This window comes from Ciconia boyciana, chromosome 1, assembly GCF_034638445.1.
Source record: "Ciconia boyciana chromosome 1, ASM3463844v1, whole genome shotgun sequence".
NCBI lineage: Eukaryota > Metazoa > Chordata > Aves > Ciconiiformes > Ciconiidae > Ciconia > Ciconia boyciana.
Window position 1 is genome coordinate 131,771,955 of NC_132934.1, and position 20,431 is coordinate 131,792,385.

Genomic DNA, 20,431 nt, shown 5'->3' on the forward strand with positions numbered 1-20,431 from the left:
GCTCATTCATGCCGTGAATCATAAAGGTAACCTCCGTTCAAAGCACTGCGCTGATGCTTTGGCGCTGGTGTACAAAAAAGTTTTGTTATTCAATGCAGCATGCCGAAGTCATCTTTGCATTTACTGGGGAGCCGCGCCAGTGGGTTTTTTGACCTTCTAGCTTAAAAGCATCATTTACAAACTGCCTGAACTAAAACGGGCTGGTAAAAGCACCAAAGCCAGCCCAGAGGAATATGTTTACTATTGTGTGCCAGGCTTTGACACATTTTCCATATCCTGCCAGAGATGAGGAATGGCATCAGGAGCTGCGAGTGAGTCAGCCTCGGCCGCTGGCGCGGTGCCGCGCACGGTGCTTACGCAGCAGCCTCGCCGGCAAGGCCGGGCAGGCTCAGGGCTCGGCGCAACCCTTCGTAAGCTAAACTGAATGAAGGTGCTGGAGAAAACTCAGCTGCTACCAGCAGCAAAGGACTTATTTTCCTGTCTGTGGTTCGGTGGGAGATCAATGAGGCACCGTCTGTTGTGTTTCTCTCTTCTGTGCTCGCCTCCAGGTTCATCTGATAATAAGAAAGATGAGCTGGTTTTGGCTGATGGAAGAAGGAAATGTGCATCTGCTCGGCTCTTCCCCACCTCTGCCAAAAGAGAGCACGAGCCAATTCATACATAATATTGGAGTCCTCTGCCATTTAGCAGCTTTTGCACAGCATCCAACTGTACAAGGACATGTCTCTTGGGCCAAACAACCTTTGGCTGTACTTTTGGCTTGATGGAGTAAGATCAGGACGATCTATCCTCATACAAGAGAGCAAAATACACAGATGCTAAAATCAGCAACTGTGTTTTGACCAAGAAGAAAACAGTAAAGGGGAAGGAAGAAATCTTAGCTTGTGGAAAAAAGAGGTAACTCAACGTAGATGTGAGCACATCCTCTTTTACTACCACAACCCTTCTCAAACTCTTTGAAAAGCCAGATATTTACTGGTTGCTTTTTAGCTTTTTTTTTTTTAACATTATTTTCCTATTTGTAGATGAGGTTAGCCGGCTAAGGAGACTCTCTTGTTTGAGGAATGTTAGAGGAATGGTGGTATAAGAACACCCTCAGCCCTGGGCTAGCCAGTGACTCACACCCAAAAGTAACAGAACTATGGGACCAAAAACCCAAGTGATTTTAGGTTCCTGGTGGGTAAGGTGGCTAAGGTGTAACATAGATGTGCAGAACTTGTTACATACCTCAGGCCACAAGTTTCTGAGCTAAGAACATGCTGTGCTTGGAGCCTGATTTTTGTACTGAAAGGCTACAGGGTTAACTACCATGAATAAACTCATAGCCATCAATTGTAAGTAAACTGCCATAAATAAAATCATAACCATTAAGGAGGTGTGAAGTGCTAATTTTCATGGGTAATCCTGTGGGATTTCCCATATGTTTGTATTTTCCTTGCGGAGTGAAAGGCATGAGGGGAACCGTTTTATTTGCACATGAGTTCTCCCCTCTTCCCCCGTAGCTGAAAAACTGCTCTGCTTGTGGGAAGGCTGAAGAGCATTGTGTGAACCACCCGGCTCACCTGCCAGCCCTGGAGGGATGCTCCTGGAGCACAGGAGAGCTCAACACCGTCCCTCCCAACTGGAAAAGAGGGACCCTTTCTGCCCACGTCTGTGGGAATTCAACCCTGGGGTCCCTAGGCAGAAGATCCTGTAACATTTCCATACTTGATTGTTGACTTAATTCTCTGCACCAACTTGTTTTCTCTTGCCTTTCTCCTCTTGCTGCGTTTGTGACCTCTCTGGGGGACTTTCCTGGCTTTGCCTGGAGCACCACCCTGGCCCAGGGGCCCTGCTGATGTCTTCCCAACATTTTTCTCTTGCCTTGGTAATTTTCTTGAGGAATTCTGACACCTCATCGCCCCTGCTTTCAAGGTTTCTCATTTATGGATTCCTTTAGCTCCTTCTCATGCATGGTTACCACTAGCAGCTTTTATTACTGATTTTTGAGATGGTGTTTCCTTGAAACCTGGTCAATTATTATTTTGAGAGCTGGAGAACAATAAGTTAACTCTTTTTTTTTTTTTTTTTTTACATATAATTTATTTTAAAGGTCAAGGTTTTGAGCCAGGTTAATTTTTAGCAGTGATGGCTGTGTTTGCCCTATGGCCTCATCTGACCCAGCACTGGGGGCCTCGGCTCTATGCCGGCTTGTCTGGAGGACTTCTGGTAGCCCCTGAGCTGTTATTCCTAAACACATGGTGCACGGGGCCATGGCGCGTTGCCCAGTGCTGACGTGGGTGCCTGCAGGTTGTCTCCCCATGCTGGCACAGCAGCAGCCTCTCCTCCCGTGTGGGACACACTGCAGATCCGGGCGGCTGTCCCTAAAAGCCTGGCAACGGCAGCTTTGCAGGGCTTTTGGCACCCTGCAACCAAAACCATCTGAAAGGGTGTTACAGCATGCCTTGCATAAAAGGGATGTGTTTGAAGGATATGAGTATTTATTTATGAAGAGATTGGCACTGCATTTGTTTTTCTAATGCTCAGTTTCCTGCTTGTGTGAAGGCAGTTATGGGGGACGTGGGGGTACCTGTGGGCAGGTAGGCGCCTCGGACCTGACCTTCCCTCCGTGCTGAGTGCGGGGACGAGGGCGATGAAAAACCAGAGGAAAAAAAGAAACATCAGAACAGGGGAGAGCAAAAGTGTGCGATGTGACCGGAAAGGGTGCAGTGAAAGCATGCAAAGAAACTATGGTAGATTTTTTTGTATGTGTGCTCTCCATTATTGACTTTCTACCCCCACTAGTAAGGACTGCTTTCCTACCTCTCCTTTCTCCCCTTTCCTATTCCCAGCTCAGCAGTACAGTTGGAGGGGGAACAGTTGGGTTGGAAGCTTTCACCTTCCTCCCCAGGTGAAAGCTTAAGCGCTATTTTTGTGGGCGATTTCCAGCCGTGTAAGAGGAAAACTTCTTAATTCTCCAGGATGCGCAGGGCTGGTGATGGGCAGGCGCCCAGCAACGCAGCCCTCCCAGCCCTGATTTCACTCAAGGTACTCCAGTAGCCCCGTAAGTCTTGTTATAATCACTTTTTCCTAATGTACCCTTGTAGCTGCAAGGGATCTTTACGTTATTTGTTTTGTGGTAGGGCATAGCGGAGGCTGAGTGCTAATTTGTGTGCAGAGGAGAAACCCTGCCTGCTAAGAAATCTAGGAGAGTTTTTCTTCCCTTCTTAGGTGGGATTTAGTTTTTACTAGAAATAGCAATTCTTCAGTAGTATGTTGATAACAAGTATGAGAATTAGATCGAGTTTTAACTGTTGAAAGGGAATGCTCAAAGACATATTTCATGCTGACTTTTCTTTTGATTGTTCTCGGTAATATATTCTGTAAACATTTTGACATTTAAACATTTTGACTTCAGGAGAAGGAAATTAATATGGAATCTTTAAAAAATTCTTAGAGAACAACTTACTTGTAGTAAGGTGTACAGAAGAGCTGCTTGCTTCTCCTGGGATGGAGATTTAGCTATCGATTTATTAATCTGATCTATTTAATTTGTCGTAAAAACAAAAAGGAAGAGATAAGCAAAATTGTGCTTACAACAAAGAAGAAATTATCTGGGCCTCTCCAAGCATGCCTGTGCAATTACAGTGCCCTAATTCTCTTTACAGATTAACAGGCTTGAGCCATCGATTATCTTACTGAAAACAAAAGTAGACACCCTGAAGTAATATATCGTATGATAATCCCAGTCCAGCAGTAGTTTTGGATTGATAAATGTTATTAAACACTTTGCTGAAAAGTGTGCCAGATGATTTTCCAGGTGCATGCTTGAAGGTTACATCTATGTCTCATAACCTTTTAGCAGCCACAGCTGAGGTGAGGATTTCCTGCTGAACGCCGAGTCGCCTGGGCGTTGTTCATGTTCAGATGAGTCAGTGACATGACGGGTTGTCGATGGGCAGGAAAGGACAGATAAAACCAAGTGTTGCGGAGCCTCTAACTAAAAAGAAACTGGCAGGTGTCACATGCCCGACTGGTATTTTTAGGGATCACTTGGAGGAAGCTGGTATTGCAGGCAGTGCTGGCGGGAACCCGCAGCGTCAGGCTGTGCCGAGGCCTCTTGCAAGGTGACGGCCCAAGTAAGGTGGTCCTGAGGCGATGCTGACACCCTGCGCTCTGCACATCAGGGCAACACAGGCAGCCCAGGGGCTTGCTGCAGGGCCCCTTGCCCTTTTTCCAAAATGAAAGGCAAGAAAAAAAGCCCAAATGGCATCCAGTCACCCCCTGCCCTCCAGGAAAGGAGGGGAGATGGGCTCGCTGTAAGCAAACAGGATTGCTCCGGAGATGTGGCTTAGGCCATTAGTCATCCCCGCCACGGGGCTTGGTGGGATGTGGGCTCTCCTCCTGTGCCAAAAAGCCCTGTAACACCTCCAGGGAGGCAGCCGGCTGGTACTGGCTGGGGCTGGGGTGCTGTGGGGCAGCTGGTCCTCGCTGTGGGGACCACCTCCTTGCCCCGCTGGGACGCGGCCGGGGACACGCTGGGGCTGCCAGGTGGACCCTGTCTTTCTCGGCTGGGCAAAGGATACACAAGACATGGCACTTGGTTGCAATGGGCAGCAATTCCCCAAACAGAGGATATAGTTACAGCACTTGTCACTGGTGGTTGTAAAAGTCTCTTATTTAATGCTCTAATAGTACAGTTGCTTGTCTCAAGAATAAAACACTTAGACTAAATTACTTTATGCATAAATGCAGCATTTACTGTCTCCAGCACACTTTCTGTAGGCTTCCTTGCACTACGGTCATTAGAAGTTCACCGTTACTCCTTTAATGGAAATAACACCAAAAATGCATCATGACCAGGTGCAACTTATGCATTATTTATGCGTGTTATCACTCAGGTACTGTATTTGCTGGGAATTAAGTAAAATTCTACTATATTTCTGGGGGAAAAGCCTTTTAACTACAGCTTTAACGAAGCAAAAGAGGAGGAACTCAGGTGCATGTGCTCACTCACACATTATAAAAGTCACACATAACTATGAGGCTCTATGATTTAATAAACTACATTGAAGAAAAGGGTATTTAGTTAATGGCGGCAGCCCTGCTGCATGTCCATGGAGGTCATTGGTGGGTGTCGCAGTGAGGGCTGATTCAAGGGCAGCCCTCAACATCCTCCTGGCCATACTCGCCTGGCCCCGGGGACACCCCGATGCTCTCCCGAAACGTGGGTGCGCAGGCCCCAGCTGCCTGGCTGAGGCGGCAGCTAAGTTTGCAGGGGTTTGGTAAAAGAGGCTTTCTGGAAAAAATATTTACCTTTCATGCCAGCTGTGTTGCAGAAAGCTGTTTTTGGGAATACCCGCTGTTTCGCTGCAGGGGGCTGTAGTTCTTCGCTTATAAAACTCTGTGTATGTTTTACCAAGTGGGCCAGGCAGCAGCCTGTGAGGCACGTACCCAAATGTGTGTCCATGGCCCGATAAGACTCCCTTTGCCTATCACATTCAAGTCCAAAAATCTCTTCAGACAAGACCCTTCTTTGCCTGAAGGAGGAGAAGTGTGAGCTTCCTCTCCTCCATGATGTAAAATGGCCGCCGAGGGGGCCTGGCAGCAGAGTGGACCCGCTGCCGGCCCTCCCCTGCCCTCCGCGTGCCCGGGCCTCCCTGCTGGCCGGCCAGGTGCCCAAGCACCTGAGGAGGAACAAACCCGTGTCTGCTCCCCGCATCTTCCTGCATTTATCTCAGCAGGTTTCTCCTCCGTTGTGCTCCTGCCTCAGCCCACGGTGAGCCCACGGCCGCTCCGGCTTTCACATCCCAGCAGATGCTAAATCTCGGCTGCCACAGCTGAGCCCCACTGCGGAGAAGCTGGCTGGGATTTATCTGGGCTCTTTCCAAATACTGTTTGCCATGTCATGAGATTGCTGGGGCTCAGCCTCACTAGGAAGGGACGTTGTTTTGGCTTTGACCGGCACTCGCGTGGTGTGTCAGCAGGCACTGAGCCCGCAGAAGATGCTCTCCATGCTGCAGCCGGGCAGGTTTTGCTGGCTGCAGTAGCACCAGGGACGATGCTATGAGACTTTGACACTTGGAGTTGTCTGCGATCATTTCTCCAGGCAGCCGGCTCTCCCGTGGAGTACTCGGCGGGACCTTCAGCGCAGGGCAAGTGCTTGTGCACCAAGGTGTTGAGGGCTCAACCAAGGGGTTGAGGGCTTCCAGGTGCTCACAGCCACCTCCGTGCCCCTCCATCCTGCGCCAGCTCCCACAGGAGCTGCTCTGAAACACGTACCGCAGCACTTGTGATGGGTTTGGGGGACACACGGGTAAACAGGAGCTGCGTAAAGTAAGACCACCATGGCTGAACTTAGAAAAGATCATGAAACAGAAGGACCAGCTGCAAGTGCCACTGTCCCTGTAAGGCTGGGGCTATGAAGCGCGGGGCAGCCCAGGCAGCTGAGGAGCTGGGGCTGCACCCCAGCAAGCGGAGAGGGCTGGCCCAGCACAGCCCATGGCATACTTGTGTTTCTAACCCTTTTGTTGCAAGTTGCACATGGCTTTAGGCGGATTTACGTTTGTTTTGTGTTCTTTACTCCTGCAAACAGGAGCACCTGATATTTTAAATGAAAGGACTATAATTTATTGGATCCCAAAGGCTCAACAGCTTCTCTAAGAAAGAACAGGCGATAATGTCACATCCTCCTCTACACCTCACGAACCCTTCTTGTTTTTAGACTTGTGTTAAGAGGACCTTTGGCTTTTGCAGTCCTGTGCTTATTCCAGAAGATACCCTAGTTGAGAAACCAGACGTAAGCGTGTGTAAGGGAAGACCTAGCTGCCTGAACTGTGCTGGCGAGGCACGTGGCTATGGGTGCGTAGAGGCAAACCTAGCCCTGCCTGGGAGTGAAGCAGGGATGTCTGAGTATGTTGAACTGCAGGGGTGAAAAAGTGCTTTGGCTTTTAACAAACAAGAGAAAATAATAGCTTGCTGACGCCAAGTCCAAATGGCAAGAAAATGAGCTCTGGGGTTCTGGCCATTGCACAGCTTCCTCACATGCGCAAGGTTTCCCCTGGGCATGACTCCCCGCAGGACTTCTGTAATCAAATTTCAGTTAAATCTTGGTGATGGCAAACTCAGCATGGAAATGCAGGATCATTTTATTACTTCACTGTGCTGAGAAGGTAGTCGACTGATGCCTATAAATCCTAAGTATTTACTTATGAAAAGTTTTTTTTCTTTTCCCTCTGGGATTCTTTAACCTTGTCCTCACTTCACTGTCATTTGGACCAGCTGTACTTTGTAATGCAGTGGACTTTGTTTTATCAGTCTTATTTGCAGTCTGCCACCTTTCAGAGATATGTAGGTAACTAAAATGGGTGTGCTCCCTCGCCTGGCTAAGGAACAGCATACACTGACTGCCATTATCCCTTGAATTTTCAGCTGGTTTTGTTTAAAACTGGATCAATGTAGTGTTATTTCTTTGATGCTAGTGCTTGTTGCTGCCTCTATCTGCCAGTTCTGCCTGTTGCTCTTCAGCAGCAAATAATTCCTGCTCCTGCACCACTAAGTCCAGTGGTTGCTAATCCATTGAGTTATGGCTAATGAGATCAATGGGAGGTAAAAATAATCCAGAAAGTATTAATGTATCTCAGGAATTTACCTCTGAGGCTTCTGATTTAACGAAATAAGAGTCTTCTAGTTTCTTCTGATTGCATTTACTTGAAAAGAATAAAGCTTAAACCATTTCCCTTGATGCCACTGCCTCCATGGGGTGCGTGGCTCCCTGTGGCAGCCTATGTGGTCAGCCCCCGCACCTGGCACCCCTTCACTGCTGCAGACCTCGCCTCCTGCCTCTTTTTTTTCTTTACACTTTCTGCCCCAATGACAAAGCGACAGCTCTGTACAGAGGTTATTACGTCCAGGAGTGATGAATGCAGATTTTGATCTTCCCCTCCACATTAGCTCTGAAAAAATGGGGAAAAAAAAGACCCACATGCCTGCAACTGTAGATAAAACATATTCAGGCTGTGTGGTGGGAAATGTTCTTGCACATTCGTGTTAGCCCATGGTAGGAAGTTGGCTGGGGGAAAAAAAAACCCAAAATTCTACCATATGCACTGATTGCACAAGGCACGCAACTATAGACCAAAACCACAAGTCCTTTTGTTTCCTCCTGTACAAGCTGTGCGGTGGTGTTTCTATGTCGGTGACTGAAATCAATCAAATGTGAAAGTTCAGGGAGATCGTGAAGAGCCCAGACTGCATTTGCTCACCATGAGAGCAATTAGAGGAAGACTGTTCAAAGGTATCTTTGCAGTGGTACCTGGGTGCCTAGTTATAGCAACCAGCTTTGAAAAATCTCACCCTGCACTTTTTCCAGTGTGTTTAGAAAACACCTTCAATATCCAGGTTGCTTGGAAACACTGATGGGCTTTCATGTGGAAAGCTACCGTCTCTTGCATGCTTTTTTCCCCAGGTGGAGGAAGATTTCTAGTAGGAATTTCAGGGGTTCACATCCCTTCCCCACACGGTGGGCAGTGATTTGGAAGATGTGAAGCCACCTCGTCATGCTGTACAGCAGACTTTCAGGAGAGGATGGGCACCTGGCTTTGTCTCAGCAAAGCACGTTCTTTTTAACCTGTTCTGGTGGAGAAGGGAAACAGCTCAAGAAAATGGAGATGCCTTTTCCCTTTGAGTGAACGTGACCAGCTCACACCTGCTGTGTGAACAATAGAAATACGCAAAGGTCCAAATGCAAATAAACAAAACTATTTCACTTAGAGGAGTTTCTGCAACTGGTGTTTGGTGTTTGTTTTTCATCCTCATGATGAGCTAATTATCCCCTGGGACTTCTCATTTCTTGCTTTGGCCTCCAGTAAATCTGTGAAATGAAACTGAAACTGGTTTGAAGATGGATTTTTTTCCCCCTTCCCTATTTTTGTTAGCGGTGTGTAGCTGTGCTTTAATCAACCACAGTGAGCATTTCTGATAGCAAAAAAACCAGAGCGCAGTAGGGCGAGGCCCAGGGAACAGGAGGGGTGCACCTGGCAGTGCTGCACTGGTGTCGGGCTGTGCTCCTACCCCAGAGCCCACAGCCACCATCTTCAGCCTTACACCTCTTCTCCACGAGCTCCCTGTGGGGGCTAGCCTGAGCTCCTGATGGGCTCTAAAGCCCTCCATCAAGGTTGCACTTACCAAAAACCTGCTCGACAGCAATAAAAGTTAGCCAGGTCTCGGGGGGCGAAAGAAGAGTCCTGGGAGGGAGTTGCGCCTGGATGGTGACGTTACAGCCTGCTTTGAGTTTGCAGTGGGATTAAACATTAGTGAGAGGCACGCTAGTCATGTGTTGTTTTGTTTCAGATAGCAGGTAATGCCTTTATTTAAATTGCAGCCACTTCTCTGAAACCCGAGTTCCAAAAAAAAAAAACATTTAAGCAATCCTACCCAGGCAAGGAAAACAACTGGGCAAAGCCGAGTCTGTTAGGTGAGGTGGATTATTTACACCAAGGCGAACAGCTGCACGCTGCAGGTTTCATCGGCGCTGCCATCAGTCGGCGCGTGCCCGTGTGTGTACGTGCACGGCTGTGTGCGCACTCCTCCCGCTCAGCTTTTGCTCCCCAAGGCCTGTGGAGGGAGAGCCCAGGGAAGCGAGCGCTGTGAGGAGGAAATTTGTGCAAGCTGAAGGAAATAAACCTTCTGGTCAACTCAAAGAAAGGAAGGCATGAAGCATATCTCTGGGCTAGCTTCCAGCCCGAGATAACGTTGTGCAGCGATGAATTACGCAATGGTTTCCTCAGTCCCTGCTCCATACGTAGCTGGTGTTTTCCCTGCAGCTTCGTCAGTGAGACCTCCACATTCAGCTGGCCAGGCTCCAGGATGGCAAGCCTCCCAAGACAAAACACCGTGTGCAGGAATGCATTAAAGTACCTATGTGCTCTTTGGGGGAAAAGTTTGCATGGGCTTTTTGAATTACATTGAGAGCAAAGACTCTTTAAAAGAAGAAGGGAGGGGGAAGGGTTGTTTTTCTCTCATATATTATGTTTTAACTCAAATTATGTAGACAAAAAAGCCTCCTTCCATGCTGTCGCTATGGCTACGGCTCGGATCATTGTGCGGGAGCCTGCAAGCAGGAAAACACCAAGCGGAGAGGGGGTGGCGAGCCCGGTGCTCCTTCTTCTTGCAGCTGGGTACGGCCCTCTGCCGCATCCTCCGGCCGCAAGTTTGTCCGAGGCCACCTTTCCATCCCCACCCGATGGGAACGTGGAAACACTGCAATTGCGAAGTCTTCTGCTGGCTGGCTCGGCATGAGGAGAACTTCCCTGGATGTGAGCTTGACAGCGAGAGCAAGAAGGATCTTTGCACCTCACCTTCCCGGAGATGTTACCAGCGCTGTCATAACACCTGCTCTCTAACTCTTCCCCAGAGGCAGGCACCCTGCAGTGAAGAAATAGGGTAACACAGAAGGCTGACATACCTGCAGGACCCACGCAAGCCCTGTGCCTGTGCTGGATTCCCACTGGTGTGATACCAGTGACCAGCTCAAAGCCTGCTGGTATTGCTTAGTCCCAATCATACGCTCACACTTGGTAGTGTGATCACGACGCTGGAAACAAAGAAAGTCAAGCCGGGTGAGGTTTCTCCTGCCTAAACCCGTAGAAAGTACTCAGCTATATGTCTTGGTTGCAATTACAGAGTCACTTTGGTCCCCCGGTAGCTTGAGAAAAAGTTATTGAGATAATTTAATATTGGTCTTTTCTTGAGCCATGGCATTACCACATCACTCTGTTGGAGACTCTGTACCATAACTGTGAGAATATTTCTGCTGGTTTTAAAAACCCTACCTCTTAGTAGGATCTCAGTGAAAGTCACATCTGAAAGGTTAATCCTTGTCTTTACTTTCATGTGTGAATGTTTAAAATTATCACAGTTGGCTAGAAAAGGTCGTCTTTAGCACTGCCTCACTTGTTCTCTGTGACTCCCTGAGAATCTATTTCAGCAGAATTCATTTAGAAAATGCAATGGTAAACTGCATTGGCAGAAGAAGATGAACAAGATACGATAAACACTTTTAAATTGATTGAAAATTTGACTAAGCTTCCTACTTTCCTAATTATAACGCCTATTTAGTTAGCTTGTTCCATTCAGTCATGCAGCTTTGATAGCCTTCTTGTGCTCCAGAAGTCTGGGGCCTGAGATTTAAGCAGGTCTGTCCTAGATATCTAATGAACTGTTAATTTGAAAATAAAAACATTCTTAAACTGCTCTACTAGTAATCACCTTCTGGACTGATATATGGAGGCAAAAGGACCAGCTTAAAATAACTTCAAACCAGATTCCACTAAGACTGAGATGCATGAGTAGGTTACTGTAGCTCACTGGGTTACCAGGGAAGTTACTGCAGCTTCACCAATGAGAAGATGCAGCACCCCGAGGCTCAGTGAGAGCTGCTGGAGACCATCTCGTCCTTCCCATACTGCCTCCAGCTCTAGTTACTGGGCCGGTTCATCAGGTGGGCTTACTCTCACGTTCTTTGGCCTACTGAATTGCAGAATAGAACAGGCTCAACAAGAGCAAGTATCAAACACCTCTGCAAGCGCAGGGCGGTTTGTAGCCTAGCAGTTAATCTGCTGTCAAGCGAGAAACGCGGATTTCTCTTCCCCTCGGGCAGGAGTGGAATTTGAGCCTCAGTAGGAACGCTCTCACAGCTGAGGTGCTGCGCAGACACGGGGAGTGTCTGGAAATGACTGTTTCTTATGCAGAACCTGATCTGCTAAATCAGGGTAATTTACGTGACAGATTCTGGGCTCAGTCCACCCTGTGTTTGTCCAGACAACCACTTGGACATATGCTACCTCCTGCTCTCTTCCAAGAACTCCTGTATCTCTTACTGGTTTTCTCATTCCTGAGGCAACAGCTGACAGCCATATCTCACACCTGGGCAGAGCTGGCACACTGCTGCCTACGCCTTAGTTGAAAACAAAAACAAAACAGAAAACAAGAATAGTTTCATGCTAAATGCCCTGCGCAACCTGCTGCTGGTGCTAGGCAGAGGGACATCTTGTTCTTAAATTTAGGTTAGGGTTACCCATGGTTGAAGCAGTCACTGCCCACTACGCTCTAGGATGAGGAGACATCTTCCAGATTATATGTGATTTATGCAGTGATCAAAATCAGTTTAAAACCTTATTTTATTTAAACCAGTGCAGGTTACAAGGCAGGTAAGTCTCTTCCCTTCCTTTGAAGTGAAAGTAGTGCTGGCCAAAAGCAGCGCTTTATTGTGGGGTTACTACGGAGCAAGAGGAGAGCAGCATAAAACTTGCATACATCCACTTTCACCATCAACTTACAAGAAAGGCAGACAGAGTATTGCAAAGTTGGTAAGTTTGTTTCCAAGCTGATTAAACAGTCAATGACCAGCATTGTTTTCACTGACTGCTGTACAAAGGTTTAAACACAGAGGATCAGATTTTTTGACCACTTGACACAGCACTTAATTTCAGGCAGCTCACCACTGCCATTGACTACACAGCACTGAAGCACATGAAAATCTCTGTACAGTCTCTGAAGTCATGTACATAAACCCAGACTACCAGAAGCATTCAAGTTCAATGCTTTAAGACTCACATAAGGGAGGGTTTTTTGTGGTTTGTAAAAGCACTTTCTCCCACTCCTGATCAGTCAAACCTATTTTTGTGATTTAGGCTTTGAAACCATAGCTAGATGCTTCTTCCCCTTCAAGGCTATGCCCTCCTGACTGAGGTGCTCTGCAGTTAACTGAAGTCCCAAGGAGGCAACACCACAAGCTCCAGTTTTTCTGGAGCTGCTTTCCAGAGGGCCAAGACAAGCAGTCCAATTGAAGGACTCCAAATAAACAAGCTGTAACTCAATTTTAGTTCACTTACACAGAATGTTCACTAGACAGGATACTCCACACCTCACAGGAAGCGGAGACTGATCTCAAACCCCTCCACCAAATGCTCAGCTTCAGCACAGGTGCACAGAACCTCACAACTGGGTCCTGCAGGCACACAAGTACCCCTTTTATCTCTCTGGGGCTGTGGTAAGTTATGCTTCACTTGTGAAAGTGTTTGGGTGAATTAGTCTTACTGGTTTGCATGGTAACCACAAACTGTATGTGAGAATTAAAAGTCAAAACTACTGCCATGAAGTGAAAACACTATTTATTTTTATAAAAGGCAATAATTAAAACAAACCCTACCAGTGTGTACATTGTACACATTTGAGTGACACTTACAAGAATGAAGTTTCCATATACAAAGATTACAAGCCCACACTGGTAAAGGATGCACACAAGCACATACACAACTTCACAGATGCCTCAATTCCAGATGACAGTACCAATTACTCTATGACCAGACCTGCATAGCATTTTCATTACTAGCATCCACACTACTTTATTCCACTACAAACTGTACACAAAAAGCAAGAAGGAGTTTAGTCAGAGAGCATACATATTTGCAGATAGAATTTATTTGCTGGAATAATCTCTCACTCTTCTGTTGCCATCTTCAAGAGATACTCTTTATCAATTTTGAAGAGCCTCCACCCCTCCTCAGTGGACAGATCAGAGGCGCCCCTTCTCTTATAGAACCTGATGGACGGTTCATTCCACTCCGCAACAAGGAAGTGCATACTGCTGCAGCGGCACTTCACAGCAACCTGCAAAGTGTGCAACAAGACCATTTCAAACAACAACCCCAGATAAGCCTAGTTAAGAACTGGTGAGACTATTGAGCAACTAACTGCATACCACCCAAAGTCATCAAGTTCATTCTGTCGGTCACTTCAGCACTTGTCACTGTTTAACAGACTCTAGACAATGTTTTAAGCTATCTAATGTCCTGTCACCTCCTTTATTTTAATTCCGAGTAGTGCTGAAGGAGAAGCTCTCACACAGTTAGCAGAAGAGCAAGAATACTGCCTTGCCATGTGTCCTCAGTTCTGCTTGTTTAGACTTATCACTTAGACATACCTGACTCAAGTTCTTCAGAATTTCTGACCCAATGCCAAGTCCTAAAAAAAACCACAACAAGAAACTAAGTTTTTAATTTTAAAGAAGCCCTATAGGAAGCAACTCATCTAATTCTGTAATACATACCTCTGTACTCTGCCATCACATAAAAATCTTCAAGATACAGCAGTTTTCCAATCCATGGATCGTAAGTGAAGTAATACATGGCAAAGCCCACAATGCAGTGTTCTGAAACAAAGGGTGTAACTTTAGCTAGACTGAATTTAAAAGGCAAAAATATTTAAGTCTTACATGCATGTTTAAACATACAGATTCTCTTTGTGACATGCTGACATTCGCTAGTAGGTTAGAATTAAGAATGAAGTTTGCAACTAAGCACTCAACTGAAAATACGAGTTCTCACAAACTTGTATCAACCTAACAGAATGAAGACTGCCCTTGCCATACCCTGAAATCCTCAAAAGTACTACCACAGTAAGTGCTGAACACAAGGCTTTTTTTCTACAAACACATACCCTACTGATTTATCAGTATTTCCATTCTGGAATACAAGTAAAAACTTTATACAGCAGTTCACAATCTAGATGACTGCCCCAACTCTGCTTCCTTAGCACCATAACAGTCTATCAAACTCTACAGAACACTGATCTTTCAATGTATATTCCCTCAGTAACTACACTGTCCAAGAAGGCGTGCTCCCAGGCCGCCTTTACAGCAGCACTTCCAGCACCTCAACTGATGCTTCCACCAAGAGCATCGCACTGTTTTCTTTACCTTCAGCATCATGAAGACAAGGTAAGTAAAGCCGCAGCTTCAGTTATAATTCTGTGGCTCAAGAGGGAAGAGAAACCAACTCTTCCAACAGCCACCCACTCAAACCTAAACCTTGAGTATTTTAACTTCATCTGCTGTAACACTCTGCACATACTGTAAGAGAAGCGTGCAAACAGATTTCTGATCTACTGTGTCTTTGGTAAAGGTTTGGGAATAGCACTTTGTCCCTGTAGACCTTACCTCATATTATGATCATCTACTTTATTGTGTAACGGATCTTTTAGTTACCTCCCCGCCCATCCATGTACACGGAAGGGCCATGTACATGGCGAAGCTAGAGACTGTAACCTGAAGATTGGGGACAAATTAAAGAAAAAAATGTGATTCAACAGGATTACATAAAGGTAAGTCAGGGTCAAACAAGAAAAACCATTTAATTAATTGGAGTCAAGTACATTATGTTATACCTGATCTTCCCACGCCTCCAGGGTTAGCGACTACTTCAGCAGAGTATCACTATATGTTACTGCATTTAACAGTTAACCTACTCCTCCTACCCCAGTTCATTGGTGGAACCTTACATGTAATCGATAACATTAAGTATAAGATGCCTCTTGTGTATTTAGCATCTAAAAATAAGTATCGGGAAGTCTCACCTTCAGGCGACCACTGTTCTTTTGGCACTTCTGCAACCAGACAGTGGTAGAAAGGGTGCTCGCCAAAACCATCCTCAAGCAGTTCTAGAAAGGCAGAATAAATCGGCACCTGAGACGACAGATACTGCCACCAGGCTACCAACCCGGTGAGCAGATGCCGCCCTTATACCTTTCTCAGTCAGCACCACTTGATCCTCCATGTCCTCGTATTTCGCTAGTTCCTGGAAGAGAAGGACATGTAAGCAGACTCTCCCCGCAGCCGCTCCCCTATTGGCCGCTCCCCCCCCCGCAGCCTTGCGCAAGAGCTTGTTTTTGCCCAGGCGGAAGGGCAACCGTGCCCCCCCACCGCCGAAGGCTGCGGACCTGCCCCACACCCGGCTGCCCACCACGGGGAGACCGGCGCCTGACGAGACCCCCGGCCCCCGCCGCGCCCGGGCCGCTCTCGCCCGCCGCCGGAGCGACTCTGCCCCCCCACACCGCCAGCGGCCGCCCTCCCTCCGCCCCGCACCTTGATCAGTCGCAGCAGGTCGGGGCAGTCCTCAGGACGCGCGGCGCGGATGCTGAACGAGGCCATTTTCGACGGCGCTTCCCCCTGCGGCCCCCTCGGCTGACGAGTCCCCGATGTGTGAACAGGAGGAGCAACTGCTTCTTCATTCGTGTCCCGGGCGCGGCGGCCACCTGCGGTCAGTCAGGCTGCGAGCATGTCCCGGCGGCGCTGAGCAGACAGGCGACCTTCCTCCGGCTGCCGCTCCGTCCCCGACTGAGCTGTGCCAGCCTCCTCCCCCGGCTTCCCTATTTATAGACGCCCGCGCTCCGCCTCTCCCCGCACGCCAGCCAATGGGAGCGCCCGTGGTGCTCGCCCTCAGCCAGTGATCGCGCTCCTCCCCGCAGTCTCGCCTCAGCCTGCCAGCAACAGCTGGCCCGGGGGGTCGCGTGACTTCCCCCCCCGCGCGGTGGCGCCCCCTAGCAGAGCCGGGCGGCGCTGCAGGGCGCCCGGGGCAGACCGCGCCCCTTCTCTCTCAGCGGCGCGGCGGGAGGGTGGCGGGCCCGGGGCTGAGGGGACCCCAGGCTCGCCCGGGGCGCCCGCCCTGGCGCCCCGCGGGGCTGGGGGCTTCTCCCGGCAGCGGCTTCCTCTCCGGAGGCGCCAGGAGTTGTTCCCCGAAAAGTGAGCCCGTCGGTGCCCCGGCGAGTGCGACTGCGCGGCCTGGGGGCTCTGCCGGCGGGGGTGCTGAGCGCCGCGGCACCATCTTAGGGCGGTGGCGCCGCCTTGGCTGCAGGCTCTGCGCTCAGGCAGTACGGTGGCTTTCAGCACGGTATTTTTCACCGGTGTGCGAGGGGAAAAAAACCCAAAAAGCCTCTGTACTTGCTTGAAATACTAAGTAGTGATCCGTATCAAACCCTGCGGGGGGTGGGGTGTGTCTAGTACCAAGGTATGCTCCTGGGCAGGAGCGTCCTGATGGAAAGGGGTTCAAAACATTGACGTTTCACTTTGGGCTTGGGACATTTTCCAGCCTGACACACACACCGTAACCGACCTGATTGACCCGCCTGACTGGAGAGGAAGGGGTAGTGCTGGGAGAAGCACAAAGGACAGGAGTGTTTTCAAAACAGGAGGGATCTACTAGTAGTCTGCCATAAGGGAGGCCGAGGCTCCTTCCCAGTGGAGGTATGGATGTCCTTGAGGAGAGAGGTGGGTGTGATGAAGAAATTAAGTCTGGATAAACTCCCCAAAATGGCTTTGGAGTGTGAAAGGATGGAGGATTATCCCCAGCCCAGGTCTTCCTCTGAACATTACCTAGAGATGTAGATCTATGCCGCAGAACGAGAGCAGGATCCTGATCTAGATGACCATGTGTGTCTATAGACCCACCAGCTAGGCCACACAGAGGAGAAGTATAATTCTTTGGCATACGCATGGTTTTCTTTTCACTGTCTTCTATAAACTTTGCAACTATCATGTCCATTCTCAGATACTGTAAAGGAGCTCTTTATTTTACATTTAGCTTAATCTGACTTGTTTTAAGAGTGATTTGGGATATGGGAAGACACTAAGTCATGCTACTGCTGCAGAGTAACGATCCTGAAAACCTGGATCCCCAAACACTCTCACAACACTCACGCCCTATTTTTCAGTGTATCCAACAACGTACCTTAATTTAGAAAGAAGGGCCAGCATGGAACATGATACTACAAGAGAATTGTATAAACAAGTGTGTATTCTGGTGGCTCGTGTTAGCCAAGAAAATCCTTTGGCATGCAGTGGAAAGTGCCTAGAGTCCTGGAAGAGTAATTTAGGATTTATGCAAACACCCTAACTGGCTCAGTTTACCCTCTATTGGAGCAAAAATGGAGATGCCCAAAGAACAAGCATTTCCAAAAAACAAAGCAACAGCCAATGGCCAGTGGTAGAAAAGTTAAGATTCGTTTCATGAGTTATGAATCTGGAAAACCTTCAGGACAGCGCTTTTGGTAGGGAGACTGAATCTGAACAAACTAACAAAGAATAGACTCAGCCTAACTACATACATTTCATGAATATACATTTTTCCAGTCCCTATAAATGATCTGACTGGGGTCAGAAATGGGGAATACTGTCTCTGTGAAAGACTTAACAGCGGTTTTGTTGTGTCAAAGACTTAACAGTGTGTGTGTTGTGTCAACTCTCTTTGTTTTGCATTTCACAACGAGGAAGTCATGCTGTCAGGAAACCCACTGTTGTGTAAGAGCAGAAAGTGCCTGGTTTCTTTCATTCTCAAGTCAGAAAAGTCATATGATTTTAGCATATGAGTTGAAGTTTCAGCAAAAAAAAGCATTTTCCACCTTGACTGTTTTTGGAAGTCCTGCTTTAACTTGCTCAGAAACGTGCTGATGTTGTGTCACCCCAGTGAATACAGTTCATTGGAGTTAGCTTTCAAATTCACAAGGCAGAAGAAAAAAAAATAAAAAAAATTCCTGAAGTATCAAAAATAGTTTCATGAAACAAGAGGAAATGCAGAGAATAAAAAGGGGGAAAATGAAAAGTATAAAATTAAGATACCTAGATCTCAGAGACTATGCTGCAATTATTGAGTACTGTATTGCTAGAGGTATTTTTTCAGAATAAGTAAGATTAATAAGAATGGTAAGAATATTTTACAGAGGTTCTAAAAGAACTCAGTCTTGTGAATGAATCAGACTGATGGGCCTTGTACTTTACAGCTTCTTCCTTTTGTCTCAGGTCTGTTTGTCTTTGAGCAGGTTTCATGTCGTCTTGAGACATAGCTGAGGTCAGTGGTGAAACCTCTTGATGACTTGCGTGGGGCTTGGATTTTATCCTTGAATGGTCAGCCTGTTTATTTGCACTTCTCCCCAAGGGAATGAGTAAGTGTCCTGAAAAGTAACAGGTTTTTCTCAAATTATGCAAATATGTATGCTGGAAAGTGGTTAGCAAACATGTTTAAGGTAAACCAATGTTGAAATAACCTGTTACAATGAAATATGCACTGAAGTCTGGATTAGCTCAATTTTCTGTTACCAGCCAGCAGCTTCTTCCACGCAGAACCTGCTGACTGTGCATCCATCTGCATTTCCACCAGGAGGGCTGGTACTTCAGTGTTTGAGGAGTAGAATGGTTAGAATTATCTAAAAACATCATGTGTATTGTTCCTCTTATTCTCATTTTATCTCCTCCCTAACTCTTACTTGTAAGTGGCGAGACAGAAAATTTTGTGCAAAATAGCTAGCAGCACTTTCTTTTTTAGCATGCAACAGGAACGGGTATTAATAAAAGCACATAGAGCGCTACGTATCTGACTGAGGCAAGTTTTCCACACATCCTCTCCGGAGATGGAGGTCTTGTCTAGTCTCAAGCTACAGGAAGTAGCCATGCCATTTCCTCAAGATCCTTTCATGGCGATGCAAATGAACAATTTGTTCAATTATGGGACCTCAGCTGGACACTTTTACAGTTAACATATTTTTATTTGCATCTCAATTTCTGAATATCCTCTTATCTTGGAGGCTGGAGGGAAAGGCTGAAAGTGGGCACCAGCTTGCTTTCTTTACTGTTCAACTAATCAAACTCTCCTTTACTTCTGGTATTTTAATTTTTTATTTCCTCCTTCGCTAGGAAGATTCCTTGAATTGCTATATGAATGCCTCTCTCATGCCTTAAAGGTTCTCTGTGTGTAATAAATAAAAGAGGGAAGGAGAAGAACTGCTTATTCCACGTTAAAATGCAGTGAGTTAATAATTTTTGATTACAGTATTAAATCTTCTCAAGTATTGTAGTCCAAATTATATCTCCAAATTGTATCTCTGAATTACATCTCTTGTCAAATCTCTGGAGCAAAATACAGAAAATGCAATTAATGTTCAGTGTTGACCTGTTATTTTTCCACACTAGGCTTTGGGCAACATTCAGGATTCTCAGCATTTTCAACTGAATGATTTCTTTTTAATACTCAGAACTTGCATTGATATTTATGAGTTCACAGTTGCTTCCAGATATTTTTTTCAAGCAACTTACGATTACAGTTTATCAACACTAGGCTGTACGTAGAAAAAAAAAAAAACTTTCTATCAGAATAGTACAGAATGGTAAATAAATACTGCAGTAGCACTGCTCAAAATTTGGGGCAAATGCAAACCCAACAGTTTCACATAGTAAAACTACATGAATTTCCCTTTACTGGAAATAAAAGGACCACCGTTTTCCATTATTATCTTTGAAGGCCTATTTTAGGTAATTGGAACCCTATTCCTGTAAGCTGATATATCTCATCTTGTCATTTGTTATTATGCAATTTGATGAATTTGGGATTTAGACATAACTAATTATCTGCCTGCATCCACAAGTCATCTACATCAGGCAGGCATATAATTCGGGGTATAAAAGTCATAGAGAGAAATGCTGGAAAAAAAATCAAACCAGGCCTCAATTTTATAACTTTATGTTTTGGATACAGCAGAAGTCCCTTTGGCTCTGATCCTGTGATATACTTGAATCAGTGTTCTTGGGTGCAATATCTCAGGCTCTAAAGAGATACCCAGGGAATCT

The 20,431-nt window shown here is 46.7% G+C and overlaps 2 protein-coding genes across 2 annotated transcripts in view; one reads left to right on the forward strand and one right to left on the reverse strand.

Annotated features, from left to right (window-relative positions):
- The window catches only part of APOO (apolipoprotein O), a 47,347-nt gene extending 38,621 nt beyond the window's left edge, over nucleotides 1-8,726 (forward strand). The window contains exon 10 of the mRNA XM_072848814.1: nucleotides 8,447-8,726. The gene's annotated coding sequence lies outside the window, so the exon portion shown is untranslated. The remainder of the gene's footprint in view (nucleotides 1-8,446) is intronic.
- A 4,408-nt stretch (nucleotides 8,727-13,134) lies between these two features.
- SAT1 (spermidine/spermine N1-acetyltransferase 1) lies at nucleotides 13,135-16,174 on the reverse strand. Its single transcript, XM_072848839.1, has 6 exons — nucleotides 15,902-16,174; nucleotides 15,563-15,614; nucleotides 15,394-15,477; nucleotides 14,090-14,191; nucleotides 13,964-14,004; nucleotides 13,135-13,650 (listed from the first exon to the last, which is right to left on the reverse strand). Exons 1-6 carry the CDS (start codon nucleotides 15,965-15,967, stop codon nucleotides 13,480-13,482), a joined length of 516 nt encoding a protein of 171 aa, XP_072704940.1. The 5' UTR covers nucleotides 15,968-16,174; the 3' UTR covers nucleotides 13,135-13,479.
- Between the last annotated feature and the right edge of the window lie 4,257 nt (nucleotides 16,175-20,431).